We start from the raw sequence: 12,084 nt of genomic DNA, 5'->3' as shown, positions 1-12,084 counted from the left end.
TGTTCCAACGAAACCAAGTAAAAAAATGATGTCAAGCTATTCATGAAGAACCTGATGTCAAGCTATTCATGAAGAAAATTGTCTGCACAGGACTTTTGCTAGTATGTGCTGGTGCCTTAGTTAATAATATATTTTGTAATTGTTTGTCAGAAATGTCTACTGTTACTGGCGGCTCACAAGCTCCATTTACTGACAAATCAAATAAATTTGTCCAATGTAAAACTTTAAAGTTGATCACTGCATTTTTCAGCCTTCTCTTAGTTTGCTTTCTGCTTCTGAAAGAATATAAAATATATTATGAGTTTAAGTTTAAATACAATTGTACTGCCTTAATATATTAAAATTAGAATGTTTAAAATGTTTCAATAAATTGTCACAATTAATTCAACCAGTTTTTTATGAATAAATATTAACTTACCTAATGATCAAAATTATATTTATACTTTCTTCTCTCAATTCAGGATCATTGCATTTCACCATTGAAAATAAAACATTTGCACGAAACATTATATTGGATATTTTTTAATGTAATACTCTGAATCTCAATAGACTGCTTTCTAATTCTGTCAAACATTTCATAAACATAAGTTCGTAGATATTGGAATTTATGTCACACCAGCAATTAACATAAGCATTAACACTAAAATTTATCAAACTTTATAGTTTGGTTGAAAGATTGTGTGGGAATGCTCCACGAGTCATTAGACACATGAACCTGATGGCCAATGTTAATCAACTTGCCTGGTTTAACGGCCCAATTTTCCACGATACAAATCAAGGGTTCACCTTACTTCTACAAATACCAACTGTATAGTCATAGAGAATTCTTTGCTCACAACTAAGGCTATCAATATCTTCCATTTTAAAGTGAAACTCCAGAGGATGCCGAATAGTTGAAAAAAATATTTGTAGTAAATTATGTTTTAATAGAGTTTTGAATAGAAGTTAATTTTGTTGTAAGGAGCAACCAATAGTCTGAAGATTTCTTTTTTTTTAAAAAGTTAAACAAGTCCACCTTCACAGCCAGTATTCGCATTTCTATTGCCAACAAGGACATCCTTAATTGTGCTCACACTTTTAAATTTGTGTAAAACATCGGTCACTTGCTCCACAAGAATATTATCATTTGCAACAATATCAGGAAGACCTCTGTGTGTCAAATATTTAGTCTGCTTTTTGATTATCAAGTGGTGTTCAGGTCCCTTAGTTTGTTTTTCAGAGTATTATTTCCATTTTTCCTCCATTGCTTCCTTGTAGAGTACTGTGTCCTTGTCTGTCCTCCTATCTACTCCAATACAAAGATTCTCCACATTTTCATTTTGTTTTTCATTGAATTTCTTTTGATTTTAGCTTTTGATCTATAAATTTTTCATTTATCCAAATAGATATTTTAATATCTATATTAGGTATAAGAAGACACATAGCCTTAAATCTAAGAGCAAAGCATTGGCGAGGTTGGATCCAATATTAGACGATATACAAGCCTAAATAATTCAAGAGAATACCTTGAAATTTTTGTTAACTTGTAAGGTAATTTAGGAATACTATATGTTTATAATCCTCTTCATCAGTTGAAATAGAGGAGTAGGAATGAAAAGAAACATCATCCTGAACATATGATGTTGAAGTTATTGGTGATATCTTCATATTCTTTTGTTGCTTTAATCTCTTCTTCTTTTCTAATTTTTTTATGGCAGTTCTTTCTATTAGTCCAAGCTGGAACGTACACGTTTACGTCTCTGATCTCTGAACCTGAAATATCAGATTTTATAAATATTAAAAATACAGTTTAACAGATTCAATTAAAAATTATTTTACATGTCAAATAAAATAGGAAAATGGCTTTCAATATTTATTTTAACTGTAGAAATTCATTTATTTTAACATTTGTACAATTTAGATATTATGTTTGTCCTCTTCACAATAAATTAAAAACAAAAATAACTTTTTGTTTGAAAGGGCAAGTCCAGATGACATGCTTAGTCTGGCAATTTTCTTTGCTGCATTTTACATTAATATTGTCACAGCTAAAAATGGACAGCTTGCATGAATTTATCAAAGGAAAACGAGGATTGACAGCCTTCAAAATATCTATGACATCGTTTGCTATTCATTTCGAAATGTCAGAACAAGAAATGTAAGGATAAGTGTTCCTCAAAATATATTGGATTATTGGTACTCTTGGTTCAAGCTCAACCGGCAGTTAGCCGAGCAAAGTAACAGATGCAGACAAATTAAATATTTTCGGAATTAGCATACCGACGAGTAGGGGGGAAGAAAAGACGGTTTACGTCATTCAGATTAGCATCCTCAGAGCTCCTATATGTCAGGGGCGGCTATTTGCTGCCCTTTGCACATCAGACAAAATTGTTAGTAGACCAAAATAGTCTACTTTACCCCTTCCTATTGGTTTATATAAGCATGATTTTATGGTCTTGATAGACCTCTCCCAACTACCACCGTACCAAGGTGAAAACAGTGCAATTGAGCAATGTTTTAAGTCATATGGGCTAAATCTTTCCTTGAATTCGTCCGCTATCATGCCCCGGTTAATGATTCTGGCAGCAGCGTTAAATGTGCGAGCATTATCCGAATAAAGGTGTGTAGGGATTCCATTCACGTTCGTGAACCTAATGAATGCTTGAATAAATGATTTCACAGTCATATCCGGAACCAGTTCCAAATGTACAGCCCTAATACTCATACATATAAATAGAAGAATGTACATCTTGTAGTCTTTTTCTTGTCCTTTAACATAGATATGGCTGGCAAAATCCACGCCGGTATGTAGATAGGGCCTGGCAAAATTCACCTGAGAGGCTGGTAAGTTGGTTGAATTTGGTATTGAAAAGGAAATGGCATTATAGCGTTTACATTTCACACAAGTACTAAACATATTTTTAACAGCCTGTCTGGCTTGTGGTATCCAGTAACCTGCCAATCGTATTTCATTCAATATTGTAGCCAAGCCCAAGTGTTGGCTTCTTTGGTGATATTCTTGAATAATCATTCTTGTTAGATAATGCTCTTTTCCTAATAAAATAGGATTTTGGACAACATATGAGTGATATTCCGATTTTCCTATTCTTCCCATCGATCGTATAATGCCTTTGTGGTCCAAAAACATATCCAAATTCTTCACCAGTTTAGGCATGCTATTTCCTCCAGGGTCCAACAAAAAGTCCAACTCCCTTGAAAAGGATTGTTTTTGCATTGTCTTGATCAGGTAGGCATTTGCTTGTAACTCAGAATCGATCTCCCTCTTTTTTAACTTGTTGATGAACTTGAATATCAGTGAAGTTACACGGATCAACTTGCTTAAACTGAAGAATTTTTCCAATTTGACTTCTGATGTAGCCACTTCATTCTCTGCGGCATAATTTACTGAAGCGTCAATCCGCTCCATTTGAACTTTAGAAAGGCAACCCAACTCTCGATGGCACCAGGAGGATTCTTCTTGCCTTATCCATTTCGGTCCCTCATACCAAAGAGAAAACTTTTCCTTAAATTTCTTGATAGTCAAACCTCTGGTGATGTAATCGGCCGGGTTGTCATCTGCTGAAGTGAACTGAAAGTTTATCTTTATGTTAAAATCAGATTTAACTTTCTCAGACATTTGAGCTATGTCCTGCAATCTATTCCGTACAAATACATTTTTCGTTTGGACAAAGTCAGCCAAAATCCAGGGCAGAACGACCTGAGCATCTGTGATTGCATAGACGCCTTTTATAGGAATGTCCTTTAGAGACTTTTATAAAAGGGAAGCATTTTTTTGCTAAAAATACTGCTAGAAGTTCCAATGTTGGGAGGGATTTTCCCTGCAAAGGAGCCATTTTCGCTTTGGCAAATACCAAGGATGAATTTCTATCCTATACAGCATATACCTCAAACCCATATGCGGCTTTAGACGCATCACAGAAAAAGAATAACTTTTTATCCTTTCCCTCATCTATAACCCTCTTCATTCAAGGTGGAGAATTTCTCGTCAATGGGTAATCCAATAGATTCAAGGCTGAACATGTTTTCCAACCCTCGTTGGACACTACTCTCTGCAAACCAATTTTTTAAAGGGTCCGGGTAGGATTGCTCTTGGTGAACCACGTAGTTGATTCTGGAAGATGGAAGTGGTGGAGTTTTCGCCAACACCTCTGCATAATTAATCTGTGTTTTTTTTAATTTTTAATCTGGTGTTTATATATAAAAGAACACCTGTTTCCAAAGGAGATTAGTCCTTTTTTGGTCTCGAGTGCTGCTCCATACATGCAAGGGACTATCTTTAAAGGGTCCAGATACTAGATTGCGTCAAGTCCTAGTAACCCATCTTTAGTAACCAAATCTTCCTTTGCATTAAACTTTGCAGCCAGTCTGTGATTCTTTAAATTTCCAAGAATCTGAGTAAGTCCTTCAAGGCTGTAAGACAAGTTCAGCTTGGTCGCAAGAATCTGAAGAGTATGTGTTTTGTCGGGCATCAAATTCAATCCCAACGAGATTTCCTTAAAGGTTTTAGGACTCGTTCCTAAAAAGGTCTTTACTTCGATTATTTTATCCTTTGCGAAGGAGAGGCAATTTAGCTTCTTTAAAATTAAAGAGTCCAAATAAGTTCTTTGACTGCCAGTGTCTAACAGGCAGTTTACCTTTACTTTTTTATTCCCTCTTTGCACTATTATTTCAATTATGGGAGAAAGGAAAGCATTATCGTCTTTTGTATGTAGGAAGGTATCAACCTGCATGCTACTCGTAACGGTTGAGCACATAGCAGTCATGTGTCCTTTAGAGTTGTAACTATGGCAACAAATTTTTCTTGATGTCCTTAATGGACACATATTCCCCAATTGAGATCTCTTTAGGCACCAAAACAAAGACGCAGTTCTCTACACCAGGTTATCCTGGCTTCATGGGTTATATAGTTGCCACAGTCCTCAGACAAATGTGTATTGCTTTTGACAAAGTCGCATCTTACCTCGAATCTCAATGTGAGAATTTTGAATTGGTTGACTTGCCGAGGGTAGGTGGGTGGGGAAGTGCTGGTAGCTGTGACCAACACGGCCGGTGGTCCGTTAATCAAAGAACCTGAGTGCCTATTCCTTACAAGTTAAATAGACATTTCAGTCACGCGTGAATCTCGTTGACTGAGAGTTGGAGTAGATAAAAAGGGATGGCTGCTCTACTGTTGTGTTAGTAGTTGTTGCTGTCTTTTAGACAAGTTACACTTCGACCATCGTTACCCATTTGTTACTTTTACAAGGAAAGACTGCTTGTAAGCAACGTCGACATTTCGTTGCAAGACTTAAAACGTCTTTTCTTCCCCTCTCCCCTACTCGTCAGTATGCTAATTCCGACAATATGCGTATATATCTTTATATATGCGTGTGTTTATTAAAAAGGTTAAAAATAGAAACAAATCGAACTTACTAAGGGAGATAATAACTGATATTTTTATTGTTACTTTATGGCGATTGCCGGGAGCTGGTGTCTTGTTGAAGTAGGAAGTGGGAAATACAGAAATAAAGATTGCTGAACTCACACAAGAATTGGAGAAAATTATGTATATTAAATTGAAAATATTACAAAGAAAAGGTTCTTGCAAAACTAATTGTGTTTGCGGCTTTAGAAGTCCAATAAAAAGTTCTTTATCGTCCCAAAGTCTTGGGCGGCTCCCTGAAAAAGTTCAATCAAAATTCGGCGGCAAATTTAGGAGAGATTTTCCATAGTTGTCTATAGGCCGACGATTGATTCAAAAAGAGGGCGAATATGTTTTTCCAGAATTCTGCTTATATTAAATGTTTGTTGATTGGCCAAGGAGCTTCATCCTAGCCAATCAAAATAGGGCTTTCAGAAAGGAGAAGTGGTCGATTAGTTTGAACAAAGGGAGGTAACTACTTTTTTTTATACTCTCCCAACAACAACAAATAATGCGACGATTGAAATCGTTGCATGCTATATAAAGGCAATCAGTTACAATATTTGTGATTGCTACGTAAAGTGTTTAAATTAAATTGTACAGAATATTCTGTTTAATAGAAATATTTAACAGGTAGAATATACCTTAATGTGTTGGGCATTATTATGGCCCATTTACAATGGAATTTTTTTTTTTAAATAATAAATGTATTCAGGATTAGATGTGGATTTCTTGATGCTTTTAGGCCTGTAATTGGCCATTTCTTCTGAAGGTTCCGATGGGTCCCTACATTCTTCTATAGGGTGAGATGCAAATTCATCAGATTCCTCATCAGGAAAGTTGTTATGAGTGAGTGATAACTCCAACGGATATAAATGTTTGAGGCTATGTGTTTCCACTGCACCATCACCTCTTTTTATTCGAGCAGAACGAACCTTGCCATCGTTGCCACTAAATAGCTCAATAACTCTGCCCAGCTTCCAGAAGGGCCTGGACTTGGCCGGATTCTTGACGAGTATTACGTCGTTGATATTTATTTTATTGTGAAATTCGATTTCGTGTAAATCCTTGCAACTCTCCCTCAGACTTAGCAAATATTCATCGTGCCACATCTCTTTGAATTTAGATATTAATTCCTCTCTGCTTTCCAAGGTACTCACAAGGAGAGACCTAGTTATTGGTTCTGTCTCAACCAAACTGGGTGTGTCAGATTGGAAGGAGAGCTCACAGTTTATATTTGGATGAGTGAAGCAGTTGGGTGTTAAGGAAAGCAGATCAATATCGGTAGAGCATCTGTAGGTCAGAGGTCGAGAGTTCACGGCTCTTTTGATGTCTGATAGAAGGGTTAGAAGGTTAAAATAACTGATTTTAGATCGGCCAAGTGTTTTGAATAGGCATGACTTTATCACTCTGATCATTCGTTCCCAAGTACTTCCAACCCAAGGGGAGTATAAGGGTATTTTTATGTGTTTAATGCCAGCGCTTGAATATGAGTTACAGAACTCATTACTGTTTATGTGATGTTTAATTACATCACCACCTAAGGCTGCATTAAAGGAACGTGCATTGTCACTGTATGTGTGACTGGGAACTCCATAGGTATTTGAAAACCGAATCAAGGCTTGAATGAAGGCTTGTGTGCTCATATCAGGTACAAGTTCAATGTGAACAGCCCTCACGTTCATACATGTGAAAATTAATAAATACATTTTATGAGACTTTCCATCTCTTTGTACCCAGATGTGACCTGTGTAGTCTATGCCTGTGTGTTGGAAAGGATTGATTAATCTAACACGGTGTTTTGGCAAATTTGTCAATTCGGGGTATTTGAAGGCTAGGCTGTTGAATTTCCTACAGGTATTGCAGTTAGAAATCACAGTTTTCACAGACTGTCTTGCCTGTGGGACCCAGTATCCGGATAACCGCAAATTGGTCACTGTCGTAGCAATACCCAAATGCCTGCATCGATTATGGTTATCCATAATCAGTAATTTTGTAAGAGAGTGATGTTTTGCAAGCAATATTGGATAGATTAAATTGTAGTCATATCTTGTCGAATTGGCAATTCTACCATCCACTCTCAAAATCCCATCAGAATCGATGAAAACGTTAAGATTCTTCACCAGCACTGGAATTTCCCTGTCAAGAGGATTCTTCAAATAAGCAATTTCCTTTTCAAACGATTGCAATTGCATCATCTTTATCAGGTAATTCGTGGCTGTCTGTTTTGGATCTGAATGTTCCTTCACTTTTCTGCATCGATGCACAAACTTGAATACGAAAGCAGTTGATCGACACAAGTTGTTGAAGTCCGAGAACCTGTCAAATGGAATCAGTGGTTCCCTAACAGCTTCACTCAATGTATTATGGAAAACACTTTCCACGTGACACTTATTTTCCGGGCTCAGACAGCTCAAAGTACTCGTAGGCCACTTCTCAGGTTGCTCAACAAGCCACGCAGGTTCGCATGTCCAGTAGTCCAATCCCTGTTTAAACTTTTCCAGAGTGATACCACGAGAAAGAAGGTCAGCCGGGTTGTCGGCAGAAGGAACATATTTGTAATGAATGCCCAACCCAAATTCCTCACTCAACTTCTCCTTCATTTCTCGAATATCTTTAATTCTGTTTCTGGTATACAGACTCTTTGCCTTTATATTCTCGGTGAGCAACCATGACAAAACAACTTGCGCATCCACAGAAACAAAAACGTCCTCTATGTTGACACCAGAGAAGGATCTCAGTATCATAGTTAAAGCCTTGAATGCAATATATACTGCAAGCAACTCCATCATAGGTAATGTCTTTGTTCTCATCGGGGCCACTTTAACCTTGGAAAATATTATGTGAGACTTCCCATTTTGCACGCCATATATGACAAATCCATATGCCTGTGGTGACGCATCACAGAACAAATATAATTTCAGTTGGCTACCAGTGTCTATAGCATGTCTTGTAAAAAATAGATCACCTAGACCAGAAAGGTCCTCGGCCAAATTCGACCAGGTAGTCATTATGTCAGTAGGAACCTTTTCATCCCAACCCAACTTGAGCAACCACAATCTTCGGAGAAGTATTTTTGCCCTAATTGTAACCGGGGCACATAGTGACAGTGGATCAAATATTTTTGCTGTCTGGGCCAAAATATCCCTTTTTGAGAGTATGTTCCTCTGAACCATAGTGTTAACAATGATAATAGTATCCAATTCAGGGTGATATTTATATCCCAAGACCTTTTCGTACTCGCAACCATGCTGCACGATTCTTTCATCCTCCGTTATAATGTCTCGAAGAGGCTCATAGTTGGAGTTACACGATCTTAACTGGAAATTTCCCGTCTGCAGACGAGGCACGGCACTCTTATAGAGACTGATTATTTCCTCAGAAGAATTGCTGGTCATACATAAATTGTCGACATAAAATCGATTTTTCAGCATCTCAGTACATGCATCATTCGGAAAACGGCTGACATGGTGTTTGAGAACGTAATTTAAAATGAATGGGCTGGCATTGAAGCCAAATATCAATGTACAATATCGGAAGCAAAGCAAATTGTCTCCATCTTTTACGAAAAAACAAAATCTGTTTTTGTCCTCAACCGACCGGAGTTTGATCATAAGAAATGCCTTTCTTATGTCTCCCAATAATACATATTTGTTAGTAAGAAATAAGAGCAACAGTTCAAGCATGTTATTCATCATGTTCACACCCGGATAAGATGCTTCATTGAGGGAGTAACCACCCCCGGTCTTCAACGAACAGTTAAAAACAGGCCTGATTTTAGTGGTTACCTGTTGATCCGACTTAAAGACCGGTCGATGGGGTATCCAAATGTATTTGCAGAAATCTTGTGGGGCGACTTCAATTCTCTCGGTAATCCCTTCGCTCTCTTGCTGAAGAAAAATATCAGTATAGGTCTTATCCAAGTCCCTTTTCTCCAATGAAAGCATTGTTGTGTCAAGCACTTTAAGAGCGACTTTATAGTTAGAGGGAACGGAATCTATTTTGTCCTTATGCCAAGGTAGATCCACGAAATAAGAATTGTCCCTGAATTCGATAGACTTCCTGAAGTTTTCAATCCTATTTCTGTCATAATCACCAATTAGTTCTTCGTCATGGGAAGCAGCAGCTGAGTCTACAGCAAACATTTTTTCCAAATTCCGTTCCACGTTGGAATTCTCAAATACATCTGGAAACGGATCCGGGTAGGAAGACTTGGGTTCCAATATGGAATTCAACTGTCGTTCAGGGCAATGGGCATATTTGGATATTGTAGTATGATAATTGACAATTGTTTTGGAAATTTCACATCTCACAGGACTGACTTGATGAGGATACAAAAAGTGTTGTACATTACCAAATGGGGCAATCCCTTGAGGCAAATCCCAGGCCTGTCCATTCATACATTTAATGATTCTGGAACCCTCCATGAACTGAAATATGTCAACTCCCAGGATACCCTGAATTGTTATGGAATCACCCTGTTTTTCATTTGAAAATGCCAATCTGTGTTTCAACTCATTCAGGTTGGACTTCACTTGGCCAAAGCTGGCGAACTCAAACTGCATACTGAATCCATCATCGATTAAAACAGGAATAGGGAGTTGTTTCCCCTTTCCCACGGTAACGTTCAAGACAACCTGTTCAAATCGCTTCATAGTCACACCCGCATAGGTCTTCATTTGATAATCGGTTGGATCAGAATTTCCATCAGGATACTTCAGCTCCTTTAATATTTTCTTAGAAAAATATGAACGCTGACTCCCTGTGTCCAATAGGCAGTTAATAGTAGCTTTCTCAGATCCATAATTTAAAGAAATAGCTACAACAGACGATATGATTTCGTTTTCATAAACGTGAGAGAATAGAGAAACCACTCTCTTAGTGTTGCACAGGGGTGCAATATGTGCCTTTGAAAGGCATAAGCTGCACGTGAGGAGTGATTTGCTCTGGAGTCCAGGACAATTCTCACTTTTATGTTTTAAGCTGGAACATCCTGTACACAGTTTCAGCTGCTTGCACCTCTCAACTCTGGCTTCATAAGATGCAAACTTGGTGCATTTTAGCATAGTGTGGCCACGTGATGTGCAAAGTTTGCAATATGCCCCAGAAGAGCTTGTAGTGAAATTCTGTAGAGCAGCATCACCATTCTTTTTTTCATAGGTATTGACCTGCCCTTTATCATTCTTCGAGGGGTTTTCCGTAACCCGAAAAAGTTTTTTTTATTTCGAGACAGAGCACGAACTGCCTCATTGTAATTTTCAAAAATTTGTGTTAGAGACGGGTAACTCGTGCCCACTCTGTGGTTAATTTCCCTTCTCAAGGCAACTGGCAACTTCTCGTATATAATATGGCTGACCAGCAAAAATCCGGTGGAGTTCTCCTCAAAAAAATCTATCAGATATGAAGTCCTCAATTCGGATAAATCCGCTCTCACCTCAGCAAGGTATCGCTTCACAGCCACAAATTCAGGGTCATATTGAGGAGAAGTAGAAATGATCTGCTTGAAGATCTCACTTATTATAAAGGGGACATCCAGGAATTCCTTGGTCAGCAAATCCACCGCTACATCGTAATTACCATCCTCCAAGGTCAGATGGGAAACCAATTGCAAGGCATAGTTACTCAAATACCCTTCCAATAAGGCTAATTTTGCCCTGCCGGAATCAATAGACTCAGTACAGTTTTTGAATTGAGCAATAAAATTTTTATATTCAAATTTGGAAGGATTGATTCCACTAAAGGTGGCACACTGCAACTTGGGGACAGAAAGCAAAGGTACAGAGGTCGGTTCATTTTTCCGTGATGTGGTGGGGTTTTCAATAGAGTTTTCAATGTCGGCAAGGCAATCATTAATATTAGCTCGAAAGCCAATTTCCCTCCTTTGCTCCTCAACAAATCCACACTCCCTTAAATCAAGTTCTGCTTTTATACACAGCCCTTTAATTTTATCATTTAAGGAGCGGACCTCAATCTGCAACTCCTTAATTATAGCTTCTTCCTCCTGGAAGGTTTTTTTCCTCAAACCTTCGCGTTCTTCCAACATGTCCGTGTTAAGGGAAATATCTTCCTTTAACACGTTTCTGGAGTCCATGAGCGCCCTAACACCCTTCAAGGTCCGGAAATCATCCATTTTACAGTTGTTTTGTTTTGGGAAAGGATGATGGTTTTAAGTTTGTTTTTTTTAAACAAGTTAAATTTTGTGGGAGTATTGTTGATAATGTCTGTGGATAGGCCGAGAAGAGTTATGGCCCTTGGACGGAACTTAGCATAAATGGAGTTATGGCCCTTGGACGGAAGTTTGCATAAGTGGAGTTATCGCCCTTATATAAGGAGGCCATGTTTATTTACATTCGTATGACGTAGTACGACGCCACGCTCTTGAACGAATGATGCCTGCTTTACGCGAACTTCAGTCGGTAGAAAGTTTCAAACTTTTAATAATACAACAGGAAATATTATATTATTTGTTCGTTTTTTTTTGGAAACGAAATTTTTTTTTTTTTTAAATGTTCATTGAATTTTAAACCTTTAACAAAGGCAGAATTACTATTTATTCGTTTTTTTTTTTTGGAAACGAAATAAAAAAAATTTTTTTAAATGTTCATTGAATTTTAAACCTTTAACAAAGGCAGAAATACTATTTATTCGTTTTTTTTTTTTGGAAACGAAATAATTTTTTTTTT

General features: G+C 37.5%; 2 protein-coding genes across 2 annotated transcripts; both read right to left on the bottom strand.

The window, feature by feature from the left end:
- Positions 1–2,326: 2,326 nt before the first annotated feature.
- On the bottom strand, positions 2,327–3,616 carry LOC145270128 (uncharacterized). The gene has a single exon (XM_080125737.1). The coding sequence runs from the start codon at positions 3,614–3,616 to the stop codon at positions 2,327–2,329; it is 1,290 nt and encodes a 429-aa protein (XP_079981863.1).
- Positions 3,617–4,292: 676 nt separating this feature from the next.
- LOC145270127 (uncharacterized) lies at positions 4,293–11,531 on the bottom strand. The gene is made up of 3 exons (XM_080125736.1): positions 10,836–11,531; positions 6,337–10,527; positions 4,293–4,547 (listed from the first exon to the last, which is right to left on the bottom strand). Exons 1-3 carry the CDS (start codon positions 11,529–11,531, stop codon positions 4,293–4,295), a joined length of 5,142 nt encoding a protein of 1,713 aa, XP_079981862.1.
- Positions 11,532–12,084: the final 553 nt, after the last annotated feature.

Source organism: Euprymna scolopes, chromosome 46 (assembly GCF_053919585.1).
Source record: "Euprymna scolopes isolate OS-2025 chromosome 46, ASM5391958v1, whole genome shotgun sequence".
Lineage (NCBI taxonomy): Eukaryota > Metazoa > Mollusca > Cephalopoda > Sepiida > Sepiolidae > Euprymna > Euprymna scolopes.
The sequence above is the reverse complement of the archived record's forward strand: the minus strand, read 5'-3'. Positions and strand labels throughout refer to the sequence as shown.